This window comes from Carassius auratus, chromosome 38, assembly GCF_003368295.1.
Source record: "Carassius auratus strain Wakin chromosome 38, ASM336829v1, whole genome shotgun sequence".
Lineage (NCBI taxonomy): Eukaryota > Metazoa > Chordata > Actinopteri > Cypriniformes > Cyprinidae > Carassius > Carassius auratus.
In genome coordinates this window covers 492,191-509,726 of record NC_039280.1, presented here as the reverse complement: position 1 = coordinate 509,726, position 17,536 = coordinate 492,191, and the positions used below count along the sequence as shown (strand labels likewise).

The 17,536-nt window shown below is 36.7% G+C and overlaps 1 protein-coding gene and 1 long non-coding RNA gene across 4 annotated transcripts in view; one reads left to right on the top strand and one right to left on the bottom strand.

Moving 5' to 3' along the window:
* The first annotated feature begins 295 nt into the window (after window positions 1-295).
* The window catches only part of arid4b (AT-rich interaction domain 4B), a 67,439-nt gene continuing 50,198 nt past the window's right edge, over window positions 296-17,536 (top strand). For all 3 annotated transcript variants that reach the window (XM_026223350.1, XM_026223349.1, XM_026223348.1), the window contains exons 1-2: window positions 296-508; window positions 6,018-6,077. In XM_026223350.1, the coding sequence (XP_026079135.1) occupies window positions 6,072-6,077 (6 nt within the window). In that variant the 5' untranslated portion in view covers window positions 296-508; window positions 6,018-6,071. The remainder of the gene's footprint in view (window positions 509-6,017; window positions 6,078-17,536) is intronic.
* On the bottom strand, window positions 6,092-10,147 carry LOC113056587 (uncharacterized). Its single transcript, XR_003277722.1, has 3 exons — window positions 9,329-10,147; window positions 7,308-7,428; window positions 6,092-7,192 (listed from the first exon to the last, which is right to left on the bottom strand). It is a non-coding gene; the product is annotated as an uncharacterized LOC113056587 (long non-coding RNA).

The window sequence follows — 17,536 nt, the reverse complement described above, 5'->3', positions numbered from 1 at the left end:
GAGAGCCGAGTGGTTATGACGCAATCGTTAGCCTATTTTTTACAAAAACTGTTTATACGGGGCCATAATGTAACATAGAAGGTAATGGAGCCCTTTATACATTGTCGTGTATCTTTAGAAATAAATAATGGACAAACAGAGTCTTTAAACGCCTCAGATGTAAATTTATTCCCTTTCAAAGTGACGCCAAAATGAATGGGAGTCAATGGGAATGCTAACGCAAGTGAAGTTCTGCTAAAAGATGGCAGCCCCCGCCCGACTTCAACTTCCGGTCGAGTTCCTTGCCCCTTGGTTCCACAGTGGGAGGTTTGTGTATCCTTCAGTCCGTTTGAGAAGCGGAGAGGATTACCACCGAAAACGAGTGCGATTGCGGAGAGATTCTGTCGGATTCGCATCCCGACACCTTCCCTATATTTTCGGACGACGTTTCCAGCGCTGATCGTCGATGATTTTCCACGATTCTTCAATGGATTACTAATTTACCATCGCGATCTGTCGGATATATCAGGTAGGACGTTGTGTTGACCAGATAAAGTCTTAATGGAGACAGAGATCGAACGAAAACTACACCATCTCGAGCTTCTCAATTAGCATTATTTACGCGAATGTCATTTATTCGTTATTTTTACGGTTAGGCGTAGCTCTGCGGACCAACGGTTTTTTTTAAACCTGGTTTTCTCGCGGGCCAAACGGTTTACAACGTAAAATAGTGTTCATTCAAACAGCGGGAGACTTTTTGTTCGCCTTTATTAGTTTGTTATTACTTGATGCTGCAGATTGGCCAACTTTGGTCTCCATTCGTAACAGCAGATCAGATGTTGTGTTGGAATTCGCGAAAAGACCGGACCACTTTCTTCTCGCTGCTTGGCATCAAATAGCTGATGGGGAAAAACACTGCCTTACGTAAGGCTTTGTGCGATCGAACAGAGTCGTTTCGACTAAAAGCGTTGGAACCTGACAGGGCACAATGTTATGAATCTGGAGTGTTTCGCGAACTCTCCCGCAACGATCGTCTCCTCTTAGAATAAATCCACGTCGTCGCAGTTTGCGATTCCAACGCGTTCCATTATCGCCGTGTTTATGATGTTAATGATGTTTTAACCTCGACGTCGATCTCTGCGCGTGATCAGAAATGGCTGGCGAGACAGGCTACAGTTTTCTTCCCCAGAAGACAGTTACATTTGCGCAGATAAAAGGTTCTGTTTCGACGAGACGGATGTTAGAGAAGAACGCATGGACGCGACAGTTATTGTTTGAGGCGACATTAGTGTCGTTACGTCTAACAGCGACGCATTTGTTTTCCATTCTCTGATGTCGAAAGCAAATAACTGTCAAGTCCGATTTCCCCGATCGGAGCAAGTTGTACAGACCCCGTTTAGCTTGACCTTGTTCGGATCGTTCATTGTGTTGATCGTGTTGCACGCCTCCATTTAAACACCGAAAGCTCTTTGTGATTTATTTAACCGTCTAGTTCGCGTGCCTTTTTCCCCCCATCGCGACATTTGGCTTTATTCGAAATCGCCTTGTCGCTATCGTCCCACTTCGTCAACACATAATGGAGAGCAGACATAGAGAGATTTCGTTCCTTTGTACGTTCAAAGCAGCACTGAACGTCGCAATGTTAAGAATGTCGATGTCAATCGACTGCAGTTGTGTGGCACAGAAATGGCGTCATAATGCTGTAGCGCAGTCGATGTTACGCGAACACGCGCACGCCAGACTACTGTAGTCTAACTCGACTGAAGCTTAACTTTCTCTATACTTTAACACTAGTTGTTTTATTCCATTGTAATGCTGACTCCTCAAGTCGGACCAAAGAGTTGTGCAAGCGAAGAGCTCAGCACTTATGGCTTTTAGGTGCTGTAAGCTGTTTTTTTCTCCAAATACCACAAATAAAATGCCCCCATTACCCGTCTGTTATCACTGAATAGATGTCTGGTCAAATCACAACAGTCTCTGTGACAGCCACAGGCTCTGTGTAAACTGCACGGAGTCAGGGGAGCGGCCCGTCCTCGTTTTAGCCAATCAGAGAAACGCTTCGTCCATCAATCATTTTGTGCTGACATTGCTGACATGCCTGAGGAGGGCGGGGTTTCTTAAAGAGGGCGTTTCGTTGAAGGGATGGGGGTTTGTTTAATTCGTCGAAAATTCTGATAGAAGTTAGCGAACAGTGGCTTTTATTGACCAGTTTGATTTTGTTTTTAGTCTGTAGGAAATTTAAATGCAAAGACTGTTATCAAACAGGTTTCCACGTCCAAATTCAATGACTGCCATTGGTTGACAAGTCCTGGCCACAATTTGTTGAGTTAAAAACACTGCGTTTGGTTCACACTGTTTACTTTTATCAATGAAATCAACTTATGAATATGAAATGTAAAAAAAAAAGAGCAATGGAAATGCTGTTCAAATTAGATGTAGCGGGCTATATTTGTATTTCATAAGTATTGCTGTTTTTCTGTTATTTGATCAAGAACACAACAATGGTGACTGATGGTGATCAACCCTTGCAGGATGTGAACCTACAACCTTTTTGTAACTAGACAAGAGTTAACAACCAGATATATTTCCTCCTTTTTGCTAACATACAATCATAAAGCTACTTTCTAACATCTAGAGGCAACTACCTTACGTTTCCATAGATTATTACAATAATTGTTTTCATATTAGCTTGTGATGCTCCTCATTATATGTCACTTTGGATAAAATATTCTGTTAAATATAAATGGTCACTCCATGTCAACTCAACCAGAGGTCTGTAGCAAAAAAAAAAAGTATATATTTTCATAATTTGGTTTGGTTTTTGACCACTGAAAATGTGTACAATTTAACAGTTAACTCATGGAGCCACATTTAACTCTCTGTATAGGAAAATAAAAGAAAAAGTGCTAAGAACTAAAATCTGAAAGGATGTTAAGATATCTTTAATACTTTTTAAATTACATGCATACTATGTGGAAAAAGCACATAAATACATTTTTTCCCATTTTAGAACTTTCACTATTGGCATAGCAACAAAGTCATGTTGACCCCTCCACCCCCCTTTACAGAATAGTGTATTACTCCATAAATATACATCCATGACTTTTAATGTTTTGGCTGTCATCCTGATTTATGCTTTTCTTTTTTCAGAAAAAAAAAGGCCAATCAAAAAATAGAGCCAGGGAAGTTTCTGAAAAATGGTTGATTTGATGTTGAACAACTTAAATATGAATTGTATAAAATATAAATGTATTACTAGGATCACCGTGATTGCTATAGTATTATGATTTATCAAATTTTGTAATTAATTTGAAAATGATGTAAGTTTTAAGTTGGTCTTTATTGTCTGAAAATGTTAATCACAGATGTATTAGATTTCAAGGCTGAATAAAAGTGTATTCTAAACGGTTCAAATACAGATTTAATGGTCTCGATCAGCACCATCAAGTATATCTAAAATTAAAATATAAATATCTAGAGCCGCAGATGTTTTCCTCCTGGTTCACAGCACACACTCAAGCACTGTTGGCTTTCATTAAAAAATACAAACATCTAGCTGCAATCAACCAGTTGCATTACTTATTAGTCATTTATTTGAGACTCAAATAACATAGATCAAGAGGACAATTGTGTTAGTTAATGAACGAACCCTTTCAACCAGCTGATTACCAGCCAAGTTCTTCTACCAATATGCTTTTAATTTCAAATAGTTTGAGTAACAAATCTGAAGTATTTCTATTTAGGGCACAGTTTTGGGGAACATTGTTGGGCACGTGTGTTTCTGTGTAGATCTCAAGTAATTCACATTTCCTAATCTCAAAAAGCCCAGCATGATGGGTAAATATAATAGCTTTTTTTAGAGAACCCAATGCATTTTTATTGGCTTATTCAGATTTCTTTTCTTTTCTTTTCTTTTTTTTATTTTTAAGCTTGACCTGCCGATACAAATTTTCTTTCTAAAAACTATAATTGACAACATACACAAACAAAAATGTATACTTTTTATACATTGCCAAAAAAATATATTTTTAACATAAAATATATTAAACATTGCAATTCCCCCAATCTGGACAAAGTTACAGATGTTCTCCCCCTCAAACAAATCTCAAAATAAAGTGCTCTGTCACTAGAAAAGAGGTAGAAATCACAATTAACTGATAAGGAGTTGCTGTATTTAACAAAACAGATCTGTCACTTCCCACTGTTTCTAAAATCCTTATTAAATGTGTCGTCTTTCACGTCATATTCTTACATCGTTTCAATTAATTCAGTTTGAATGAAAAGAAACTGTTGCACGGTTACCATTCAAATGAAATCAGTATCAGCAAGCTCAATCTTTCCACTGCAGGAAACACAGAAGCTGCATCTGAAGTGGCTTTAGATGTATTTACACAGACTCTTTGATGAAGCGGAGGTGTCATAAATGCATTTACACTGCTAAATTCAGAATACATAAAGAATTTGATAAGATTAATGTTTTACATATTTTTATGTTTACATCTCGCTTAATGGCGGCTTCTGCTCCTGGGAATGGAGAAAGTTGCATTCTATCACAAAAACAATAGGAAAACATACTGGCGCTCTCCGGTCTTACGGTTTAACTGTTTACCGTGTGATCTGGCGACCAATTTCCTTGTTCAGGTCTCCGCTGCAGATGTGATGGAACGACCAGCAGATTCGGCGATTCTAAAAACACAAACTGATGTGATATTATAAAGTGTCTAATAAACGCAGACTTGCTCGTTGCATGATTCTGATATTCTTGTAAAGATTACAAGTTATTTGTATGATCACCCGTAGCGGCTGAAGTAAGATAAACTAAAAAATAAAGTAAGTCTTTGATGGCGCGGGTTTCGAACAAGCGTTAAAAACCACCGAGCTATCAATCTACACCGAATAAGCTCCAGATCTCTGGATTCAACACGGGACTCTCGGGACACATCGTGCACCCTCTGAATCAAGGAAATGTGATCGTGTTAACTTATGACCTGTGTTTACCCATTATGAAAATAAACCATAGCAGAACCCTGACTACATTTTATGGTTTGTGATCTCAGACAACTGTACATTTGTGACTACTGTGGTTTAATTCTAAACGCTATCGTTAACTCATATTTACCATAATAAAATAATTTTCTTTGCTTCTTTATTTTTGTATACTGTAAAGTATTTTTTGGAAAAAAATGAAAAAAGGTTGAAATATTATATTAGAAGTTGTGCTTATATTTTATATAAAGTTACCCAAAGGATTCATTAGCTAATCAAAAAAAGAACACTAGATTAATAATTTACTTTAATAAAATTAATCATTAGAATAGTCAACAGAAAAAATAATCGTTAGTTGCAGCTCTACAACAAATGACCGTTTGAATGAGTGAGTCATTTAGTAATTCATTCAGCTGATTCAATAAAACGTCTGGTTCATTAAAAAAACAATGCCAGTGTCTTTTATTGATGGGCTAATGATCATGTGCGCGCTTGATTCGTTTTGATTCATTCAGTAACGAAACACCACGGTGTTGTTTGGAGACACAAAACAGTTCAGCTGTGACTTGTGCAAAAACAGTCAGTATTATTGAGCTTTAAAATGTAAGTCACTTAATTTTTACTTCTTACTTATTGAACTGCAATAGTATAAAATCACATTGCAGTTTGTGTTGAAATATTCTGTTCGTGCAATGTTGCTTTCCCTAAATCATATATTATACTTTTTTTTTTCGCTACTGAAATATGCGTCTATAATTTTCGCGAGCGCTGTTGTGCTCATTTGTTCCTCTCACACACTCGGGCTGTGCAAGCCTCATCATCAAGCACGACATCAATACATGATCAGTCGCTGTAAGCGTGACGTGTTCCTGGCCGGTCAATCGGTGCATCTCTAGCATTTTCTGTCTACCTTCTAACAACTCAACTGGTTACATATTAGATTTCTATGACTGTCCTACTTAATGTCAGATCAAACATCTCAGCAAAGCAGTCTTTTCACTCAGCCGTTCAGCGTCTTGTTCTCATTATAAATGTGTTTTCATGTCTTTCAGCTGAAGATCTGTAAGTGAGTTCACTCAAGAGGATCACCGTCACCGTGGACGGAGATGAAGGTAATGGTCTTGAACTTTAGAGGCACTTATAGCGATGATATGAAGCATGGCAGATGATTAAATACTTGAAATGTCTCTAGACGTTGGTTTCTGTCACAGCAAGACAAATCAATGGTGTGCGACGTGCTATTGGCATTTATTTGCGGTTCATAATGTGGAAAAGACGTTCTAATTTAACTGGACATTTTTGTATTTCTAAGTGCATTAGTGTTCTTAGTCTTCCTGGAGGTTAGAAGACAAATGCATACATTTATTCTACATTGATTTTAAATAAATGTATCATCCTTCAAGTTTGAATTCATGGCATTCATAAGATGCTTTTTACCTGTTTTTAAAGTTTTAGCTTTCGTATTAAAGTTGTTTTGGTGATGGTACTTAACTCTAGATGTGTGCTCCGTACAGACAACATGAACACGTTGCTCTTCTTCCTGGTTTTCTTTTTAATTAGTTTGGTTTCTATCTATAAATTCATCGTTGTAGGAAATGTAATACCAGTCAGCTGTGCAGTTGTTTTTAATGTAAAGCGTTTATGCTTTCCTTTTGATTCCCAGGTGACCAGTGACCAGATCGTTACCTGTAGAGATAAATTCTGGTCCCGGACATACACTTAATGACTAAACTAAGTTAAATAAAAAACGTCTGTTCAGTGAAAATAGAGTAATCCAGGACAGTGAAACTAATATTGAAACTAAAGCATGCTTTGTCACACAGAATCAGATTAAGCAAAGCATCTCTGATTACAATAGAACGTCATTGCATGTATTTGAAATAGAAAGTGCATCCTTCAGCATGATAATAACAAGTGTAAACCAGGTCTGCTCATACAAGATACTGGGTTCAGTCTGTAAAAGGGAATGTGATCAAAATTCACGGAGGCGCAGTGTGCACTGACTCATGCTCCATCAGTAAACTCCAGCTCTTCTTGCATCCACCTCTGTAACATATGCTCATGCCCAACAGCAAGGTGGACATCCTGAAGATCATGGCAGAGATCTGTCACACACTAGTGCTTTGGTCGGTGGCGGCGCTCCGATTCTCTCTTGGCTGTGGTTGTTATCTGTTGTTTGAATAATCACAATGTGATTCACCCATCTGCTCCATTGACTGATGTCTGTCTTTGTAGAGATTGAGGGAAAAATCAGAGGCTTTTGTTGATGCGTTTCATTAAGCTGCTCAACTGACTGTGAGGTTGTATTGCTCTTCTAGAGAGAGTTTTGGGTATTTACTTACATTTTGGAAGAGAAGGCCATCTGATTGTATAGATTCTTTCACACCAGAGACTGATGCATGTGTCTCAGTACACTGCAGCAAAAGTTCAGATCGATTCAGTGGAAACCTCTTTCAACTCTGTCTGAAAGTAAACAGTGGAGAGAGAAACTGTATTAGTGTTGTCAAAAGACCTGGTACTTCGGTACCAAGTCGGTACTACAAAAATGAAAATGTGAGGGTAGCAGGTTTCTTTAAGTACCGGTGGTACCGAGTACCCGGTCAACCCGGTTCTAGACACATACAGTGATATGATTACCGCGAAGCAGAAGACGCGGACGGCATCTCAAAATCCAGTCATGAAAATGAAACTTACATTTTAATATCACGGTCACCGAATTTGTCAAAGTTAGCATAAATTAATCAAATCTCCATATGGACCAGTATCTGTAAAAGTTGGTTGAAATCTGAATCTCTGTGTGAATGAATGAATGGTTTGTTTACTACATACTATAGACTGAAGCACGCGACGCATCTGCCGTCTCAATAAGGACATAAATACATCAACAACATCACCAGAACTGTCACTTCACAAGCATCTTACTGTTTCATTTTAGTAAAACCATTGTCAGCTTAAAGTTATTCATGGCATTGTGCTATAAATATTACTATCATTTAGTAGAATGTATGTGATGCTGGTACTACTGTTGAAAAAATTTGTAAAACTTATTTTTTTTAAAGAAATAAATCACACAATATTTCTTCCATGTTTTCATTTTAAATAGCAATTTACCTTTATTTACCAAAAAAACAAAAAGTTTAAATTTCATTAATTAAAAGACAAATTTAATTTGGGCGAAACTTGTTTACAGTTTTTCATAATTATATTACTTGTAGAAAAACTTTAAACACAATTGTAAATAAGTATAAAAAATGCCATTGGTTTTATTCTTAGTGATAATAAGTTAAAAAAAAAAAATTATTAGCATATTTTTGTGTCTTGCTTTGGTACCGAGAACCGTGGGTTTTCACTGGTATCGGTACCGAATACTGAAATTTTGGTAAGGTGACAGCAGTAGCCTGTATGTTAGATGCGTGCAGCTCTTAAAGGGACAGTGCTAAACATGCTGCCGACTGTCATTAAAGGGATAGTTCACACAAACACTGAATTTCTTGTGCTGATCCCAAAAAAGATATTTTGAAGGATGTGGGTAACCAAACCTGCAAGGTTCTGGTCAACATTGACCTTGATAGTAGGAAATAAATAATATAGAAATTTTTATATAGTATTTTATTTTTATATTTGTTCATTCAACTTCTTGAATGCTCCTGTTAAATACACTGAAAATAAAGCACTGTTGTTTTATTTGTATAATATGTGTATTTATAATGTGTGTCTTTTGTTCTTCTTTCTTAATAACAAAAATAAAATAATAACAAAGATTTTTATCTTTGCCGACTTTGGCCTAAATATCTACCATTTTTTTGTTATAAATATATGTATATATTTATATATCTTTATAATATGGAAATTAGCTGTAATGCTCAGACAACTTTCAAAATAGTAAAAATCAACATCGATCGTGATATTCCTTAAAAAAATATATAAATTGGTAAATTATTGTGAGATGATATTTTTGCCATATTGCCAATCCCTAACTCTGACCTTAAATCATTCGCTTTTATGGTAAAGGTCTTTCTGATTGACACTGAAAGTGAACAGTTATTCAATGTTGTGTCTATGCATGTCATCTTCGGTTTAAATGAAATACAGAAGCCTGCCAGAGAAGGCTTGCCCACAGATTTAGCCACAACAGTTATGCCAGAAATACGCAAGCTTGTGTAGGCTTGTTAGCAATGCAATATAATGCAAAAGCCAGTTATAAACAGTGTTTTCAGGATGGATACATTTCCAGCGGCCAAATATTGCTGATGTCTGAGAGAAGCAGAAATTGCATCCTTGATGAAAATGCTATTAATTGTGCCGTTCTACTAAGCATGTCAAACACCTCATGAGTATGTTTTAAAGATTTGATGCCACTAACCTGACAAACTCTATTTGTGTTTCCTCAGTCGTTGGAATAGCTTCGTAACTTGTCGTTTTCAGACCCTGGACTCTTGCAGGTTGCATAGCTGGAAATTTCTGTCGGCACTTGCCCTTTTTTTCTTCCAGTATGCAACAGATAACAGACTGTCCAGAGCTCAGTGAGATCTCTAGCCAGCTGAGTGAGCACGACGGGTTCTCGTAGCTGTCTTGGCATGTAATTATATGACATTACATCACATCTTCAGTCATTTGAGCGGTGTCCGGGTGTGTGTGCTAATTTAAGATGTTCATAAGAGACCCTTCGATAATAGAGAAATGGCCAACAAGACTGATGTTTATCTGACTTTACAGTGTGCTTACAAGGCGCCTGCTCTGCAGAACGTGTTAACATCCCTCTGGATGTGTTGACGTCCCCATTCTGAGAAGCCTTTCTTTTCACCTTGCGGCGAGAAACGCTGACATTGAAGTTCCTGCGACTGTGCAGCGGCGTGGACGAATGGAGATGGAGCTGGGTATTCATCTGCTGCTGGAATGGAAATGACACGTCTGAGGACTCTGTGTAGTCCAGCTCTTTGTGTGCATGTGTTAAGGAGAATTGTGAGAAGAGGTTACGCTGGACTGCATTCAGCAAAACAAATGTGTTTTAAAGTGAATGCAGGTGTTTGTCTTTGCAGAAATCGTTATTTTGAAGCCAGGATGTTCTGGGTGGTTGCTAGGGCATTGCTAAGGTGTTGTTTGGACGTTGCTATGGAGTTGCTTGGGTGTTTTTGTTTGGTTGCTTGTTTAGTGTCCTCTTTATTAGTCACAAAAATGCCACTTCCTGTAATTTAGTATTATTTACTGTTGTAGTTTTTAATCAAGTTTTAATTCGCTTTTGTTTGATATTTATAGTTTTAATATTAGTTAACGTTTTTTTTATTTTGTTGTGTGCTTTCCTTATTTTTATCAGGTTTTTTTTGTAAAAAAAAAAAAATTATTTAGATTTAGCATTCATTTATATTTATTTCAGTTTATGAACAGTAGTACTTATTTTTCTTGCCATTAAGGCAGAATTTTCAGTGAGTTTTTAAGTTTTAAATATTTTAAGTTTAATTTTATTTAAGCTTTATTTCAATTTACAAAATATTAAATGTTAATACAAATATTTTAGTCGTTTTATTTTCAATTTGAGGCAGTGCTGTTGTGATATATCATTAAGATACTGTAATACTTTTTATTAGTATTTTGAATCCGTTTTTATATTAAAAAAAAATCCATTTTAATTTGAAACTTTTAGTGATTTTTCGTTTTTGTTTTGTCTTGTTTAGTATTTTGAGTGTTCAATTCCTTTAAAGTTTGATTAATTTTTATTTCAGTTTTAGTCGTTTTTGTACATCAGGTTAAACCAAACTACAATGAGAATTGCTGTCTTGGCAACTAGCCGAACTTAATTTTATTTCAGTTAATTTTTATTTTATTCCAAGTAATTATTTTTTTTTAGATGCTTTTAATTTTACTTTCAGTTTTAGTTATGTAAAATTAGACTAGTTTTAGTTACAATAACAAAACCAGATTTATTAATTATTATTAGTACTATTATTATGATTTATAATAAAACATTTTTTTTTTTTTACTGCATATGTACAAAGTACCAAGATGTTCCTAAAAACCTTCTAAATGAATAAATACCCTTGTGTTCTATTTAATAGTAATTCGCCTCCAGATGAACTCCCAAACCTCTTTTTTTTGCATGCTCAGACAGTTCTGCAATAGCACAGACTACTTCTCCAGTTTAAAGTATTGAACAGCACAACAAAGAGAGGCTTCAAAGCAGGGCTACTTTCTACTCTTTGAATTGTTTGGTTCTTGCTTTGAATTATTGTCCTGAAATGCACTTCGTGAATCCTAAAACTGCAGCAGCAGCAGAGTTTGTCTTTGTGTTGTGTGTTGCTGTGTCTAGAATGACCCATTTGGAGGAGGTGATTAAGGGGAAGTGGAGAGATGGACATCTCTCGGCTGTTTCTATTTATAGAGCGGGACACAGAAGACTGCCAGCGTTGCCCACCACAGTGACCTGTTCCTGACCCTTGTGTGATTTCACGTCTGACATCCGTCTCAAATCAAGTTGCTGAAGTGCTCATGTCAGTCTTTCAAGCAACACCATCAAAACTGGTTTTCAGTAACTAAAGGATACGTTTCGTTTCAACCGTATGCTGTTTAGAGAAGTAGGTTTTCTTGTGTATTTGAGATTGTTTGTATAATAAAACCTTCTTGGAAAAGCATCTTCACATTAGGAGCTTCCTTACACATTCATTAACCATTCAAGATCAGGATGAGTTTGTTTCTTCATCAGGTTTGGAGAAATGTAGCATTGCATCAGTGTCTCATCAATGGATGCTCTGCAGTGAATGGGTGCCGTCAGAATGAGAGTCTGATAAAAACATCACAATAATAATCCACACCACTCCAGTCCATCAGTTCACATCTGGAGGAGTTTTTTGTCCTCATGTTTTGAATATCTGGTTTATATTTGTCAGTCCGCTGGTGTTTTTGCCCCCAGCGCTGGTTAATTTCTAATCCTGCCCTTGGCCGTGTTTATCTAACTCTGATGAATGAATATGAGTCGTCGTGGAGCTACAGAGCGTCTGATGGTAATGTCATCCTCCGGGAGATGAGGTTGTGATTCATAGACACCGAACAGATTTTGATATGTTTGGTTGTGATTGTACAAGGCATATTTGACAGATTTTGTGGTTCAAAGGAAGCTGTCTGGCTTGAAGAACCATGTTTGATGTTGAAGCCAGAGGCAGACTTAACTGAACTAAACTGTATTAATGAAGAAGCCCAACACAGAAGTCTGCTTTTATTCTCCTCAAGAACAGACAGATGAATTTCTGACTTTAGAAAAGGACAATCAGGATCCAGAATTTTGTGACTGAACTTTTTGGTTCATTCATAGTCTTAACTACTGGTATGTCTTTGCAAAATTAAGATAAAGATTATTCTCTAGCCGTATACTGTTATTTACTTAGATTTTTTTTTTTCCAAGTTGACAACCTACAATTAGACTTTAAATGTTAAAAATATTTAAATTCTAAATAAACATGAATGTTAATTCATGTTTAATTTTAATAGATTATAATATTAATTCTTAACCATTAAAATTTTTATGTTTATATATAATTTTTTTTTAGTAGTTTGAGTATAAGAAAGGCACATTATAAATGAATTTTATTATTATTATCATCATTTAAAGGGTACATAACATACACAGTTTCACCTAATCTCATGTTAATCTTGAGTACCTATAGAGTAGTACTGCATCCTTCATATCTCCAAAAAGTCTTTCGTTTGATCATGTTTGTAAAAGAAAAATACAGCTTTCCGATTTTTTACGGAAAAAGCAGAGCTCCTGGAAGCGTGCGGTGGGCGGAGCTATGATACTGATGTTTCGTGTTGTTTCCATGAACATATACTCACTTATGTGCAAATCCAGCGTCGACTTGGGCCTTGTTTCTAAAACATTCATCACTCAAATGACCAGAACGCACTTGGTACACTCCGTTGCTGCCCCAGAAAAACAAACTGCATCCACTGTTCATGTAACGCTGGGTTCTTGGGGAAGCTGAATTCAGTAAACTCTCCTTCATATCCCAAAATGCACTTATTTGGAGGCATTCTCGAACAAATCTTATGCAGCGCTGTGGATGATTTTGAATTTTGAAGCGCGTTGATGTGCGCGGTCTCGTTCTCCTCTGGTAGATGTGTGTGCGCTAGTGCCGAGAGAAATGCTCTTATAAGGACTTCCGTTCCCGTCTATGTCATTAGATCCACGATCGAAAAAAAACTGCAGATTTTCAGTTCAGAAATTCTCAGTCATTCTTCTAAATTATTTTTCAAAACTTTGGCCATGTTTAGCATGAAAATCCATCTCTCCAGAATCCATCTAAGTCGCATCAGACCAAAAATACGTCATGAGGAAAAAAACATATATAAGTCGCACTGGACTGTAAGTCGCATTTATTTAGAACCAATAGAAAACATTACCATCTCCAGCCGCGAGAGGGCGCTCTATGTCTTCAGTGGTAGACTACAGGAGCACTGAGCAGCATTAGAGCGCCCTCTGGCGGCTGGGGACGGTTATGTTTTCTCTTGGTTCATGTCAAATTAATTTTGATAAGTCGCACCTGACTATAGGTCGCAGGACCAGCCAAACTATGAAAAAAAGTGCGACTTATAGTCCGGAAAATACGGTACTTTTATTGTTAATAAATTGTTAACTAATAATCTTACGTTATAATCTAACGTTAATACTAATAAAATTATTTTATGTTTGCTTTATTCATTCATTCATTCATTCAGTGCTTTTTACTTATTGTGCCATTTTCCACAATATTATTAATATTATAACCAAGTTATTTTTTACTTCAAATTCAGATCCCCCTTGTTTTTTAAAAGCTTTATACAATCATGTCTCATCTAATCAGATTTCAAAGTCTGAATAATCAGTTTCATGATTTAATGTCATTTAAAATCTATTGTAACTCCTTAAAAAAACAATCACCATCCAGTGCCATCCAGTTGTGTTCACTCATATATTTACCAAATTATGATGGTGATTTTGGACTTGGACATTTATATTATGTTGTTTGTGCGGTGTCTTTTATTTGAGTAGCATCTCTTGTCTCTTCTGTTGTTGACCTGCTCAGTGTCCCGAACACATGTTTAATCAGGCGCCGGTCAGCAGGGGAGAATTTTCCACCCCAGCAGAGAAAGGTGAATGGAAAAGCTGTAAAATAGCCAACACGAGGAGAAGTTTTCCCCTCGCAGAAAGTCACCAATATTGCAACAGCTTTTCTGGTGTTTCAGGTTATATAACCTTCACTTGAGTGGACTTTTGTAATAACGTTGGCAGCGCAGTGCAGGGTTTTGAAGTCATTACACTGCAGCCCAATGCAAATGTCTCCTGCACGCACGGCCCGGCCTTTGAGGAGAAGCTGGCTGCAGCGTCCAGAAAATACATGAGTGCCGCTCTTTGAGAGCTCTTCTAGAGTAATGATACTCGTGAAAGTACAACAACACTGATTCTGTCATTTACAGCAAAGCCAAGTGAACTTCCGCTTTGCTGTTTTGGATCATTTGTCAACTCTTTAACAGCAAAGTGATTAGAAAGACGAATTAGTTTGGGACAGTTCAGCCAAAAATGAACATTCTGTCACTCAGTAGGTTGTTCCAAACCTGTGCTAGTTTCCGGAGCACAAAAGAAGATATTTTGAAGCATGTTATTAACCAGTGTGAGGGAAGTTACTTTTAAAAGTCATGTTACAATATTGCATTACTCCCTAAAAGTAACTATTTACGTTACTTAGTTACTTTTTATGGAAAGTAATGTTATGTTACTTTTGCATTACTTTTTAAATCTGGGCAGGGCTTGCATGTTTGTTTTTAATATAGAAAGTTGTATTTTGGCATATGTAAAAGCCCTTTCACACCGAAAGTGAAATGATTAAGTAACTCAGATAATTTCTTGTAAATTAAAAAGTAATGAATTTTCATTTTTAGTTAAACTGTCTCTTTCTAACATCAAATTTATTTTTATTATTCGTTTTTATTTTTATTATCATTTTTTGCTCGCACTAAGTTGACAAATCTAGACCCTAACACTGTAAAAAAACAACAAGGAACTTTCTTTCCATTAACTCAATGTGTTACTTGCCATTTGTTTGTAATTAACTGTGAAATATATTAGCAGTTTTTGAGTGGATGTCAATGAGCATAAATGTTACATCAAGAGGCTTATGTTTAAGTTTTTGTCTAGCAGTGGCTCAAACAGATGAAAAACAGCCAATTGTAATTTAATTAAGCAATGTGAAATCATATCTAGAGACCAGAATCGCTGGATATATCAGTTTGTCATGTCCGACATCTTAATCGTATTTTCATTCTGAAAGGTCATTTTTGTGTTAAGGTTCAGAGAAGCTGCTTTTTTTGTTTTTTGTTTCATCAGAATTCAGTGGAAAGAAATGAAGCGGTAACTCTTTGTTAGCTTATTTTTTGATGGGTCATGGTAAGAAATTACACTCATATCTTACCAAAACGCGCTCAAGAACGTCAATGCACTGAGCACTGCGGCTGAGAGGAAAATAACAAGTCGACTTTATTAAAAAAGGGTTTTTTGAGGTCTTACAGTTTTCTCCCGACCAATCCAGAGCTCTTGTAGCAGAACACAATAGATCCATCACTCATTGGGACCGCTGTGGTCGTGAAGATCTTGCCAAACACAAACTTTTCCTAATGTCTTAATATCATTCCTCAGTTCGGCAGTGTGAGAATGCAAGGGGAGGGGGGGGATTTGGGAAACAGCCTGGAATTGCCAAGGGATGGTCATGTAAACACTCTGCAGCCGCGTGTGTTCCCAGGCGAGCCGCTCTTTAAACTAATGAGGGGTTTATGTCGGAATGAAGTCCCTCTTCCACTGACTTGATCTGCCACTATTGATTTATTGCCATCAATAAAGCCACATATCTCACCTAAAGAGCTCGCACCGTGACACTCACAGGTGAGACTTGTAGAAGACAATCCGTAAGTGCTACAGAACTCATCTGTGAAAGGAAAGCTTGTATTGGAAAACGGATGAAATTCTGATTGAAGCATTAGTTCTGAAATCGCTGATGAATGCATCGCCATCAATTCTGTTAACGTGGCCAGATGTAAACAACTAAACGAAAATTTAAACTAAACTGGAAATTAACTTTTTTGTCCACCGGCCACTGTGGCCATTTTACAAACAAAAATGAACAGCGTAACAACTTACTAGCCACAGAGCTAACTTCGAAAAAGTACTTTAAGACTGGAAATAAAATGCATCCCCCTGGACAGCAGTTATTAGACACGCGACCGATAATACTGTTTGTTGGTTTGCTTGTAATGCCGTTAAAAACAATAAGATATACACAAACTGTCCATATAATCTAAAATGTAAATAACCAACAAATATATCCCTCCGCCGACAGCACTAACTTCAGCTGCAAACACTGAACTGGGAACAACACCGTTGTTGGTTTTGAGGCTAAATATCCCTCGAGTCTCGACATCCTTTATTAAACACACCAAATGAGCAAAGTTGCATTATGGAAAGATGAATATTTTAACAAGTATCATTACAGTGGCTTCATTGTTGTTTATAATTGCAAAGTCACGTTGAGGATTGTGGGTTTCCCTGGTGGTATACTCTGCAGATTTTGTAAGGCCACATTAAATCTGCATTTTTTTTTCCCGTTTCAATTTCTCTCGACTCCATTGTAATTGTTAAATTACATTTTATTAATCAAAGCATGTACAATTTATGTAACAATTTGTTTTCCTTAAAACACCAAATTCTCTGGTTTCCATCTTAATATTCTAATCAAAATTCAATTCATAAAAGCAATTTTATTTATTCATTTGTTTATAATAATAGTGCCCTATGAATTGTTTTTGTTGTATTTTACATATTCTGGTTAAATGAAAAGCATAAAACAAATGTATTTTATCTTTTAATCAAATAAGTTAGACAAACAATGTGCTGCACAACAAGGAACAATAATTGTGTAGCTAGTCCTTAAAAATTAAAGCTTAAATGATGATACTGTACAATAGTGATATGTCAAAATTTCTGGTAAAAAACTGACTTTTTTTGACAGTTGGCTGTGAATTCATTTAAGTTTCTGTGTGTATATGACAATAGGTTTTGTCAAATGAAACTGTAAATGGTTATGAAGCAACTGGAGATGATGTTTCCATATTCACTGGAGAGCTGACTGTTGTTTCTCAGAGCGTGTGAGGACTGATGGCAGTCATCTAAGAGCAGATTGTCAGGGCCGTTTGTGTGATGTTAATGAACATCTGTGGTGTGTCTGCTGGTGCCCCGTCAGGCCGAGAGCCACAGGATGGGCCAGCGGAGCAGAGCAGGCTGGGTACTTCACTCTTTGGCAGCGCCACCGTTCCTTCAGGAGACTGAGAGAGTTTGTGATGATCAGCGGCTCGCCGTGTGGGAAGCTGGGAAACCTTGCGGAAACGATATCTGTTATGCATTGGAAGGAAATTGTATGTACAACTTAATATCAGAAAACTAATTTAAAAATGTTCTAGAAGGAAGTTGTTAATAGTACCTGAACTAAATGATTTTCATGCCGTTCGTTGGTTCTCAATTTTACATTTAAAAGGGGGGGTGAAATGCTCGTTTTCA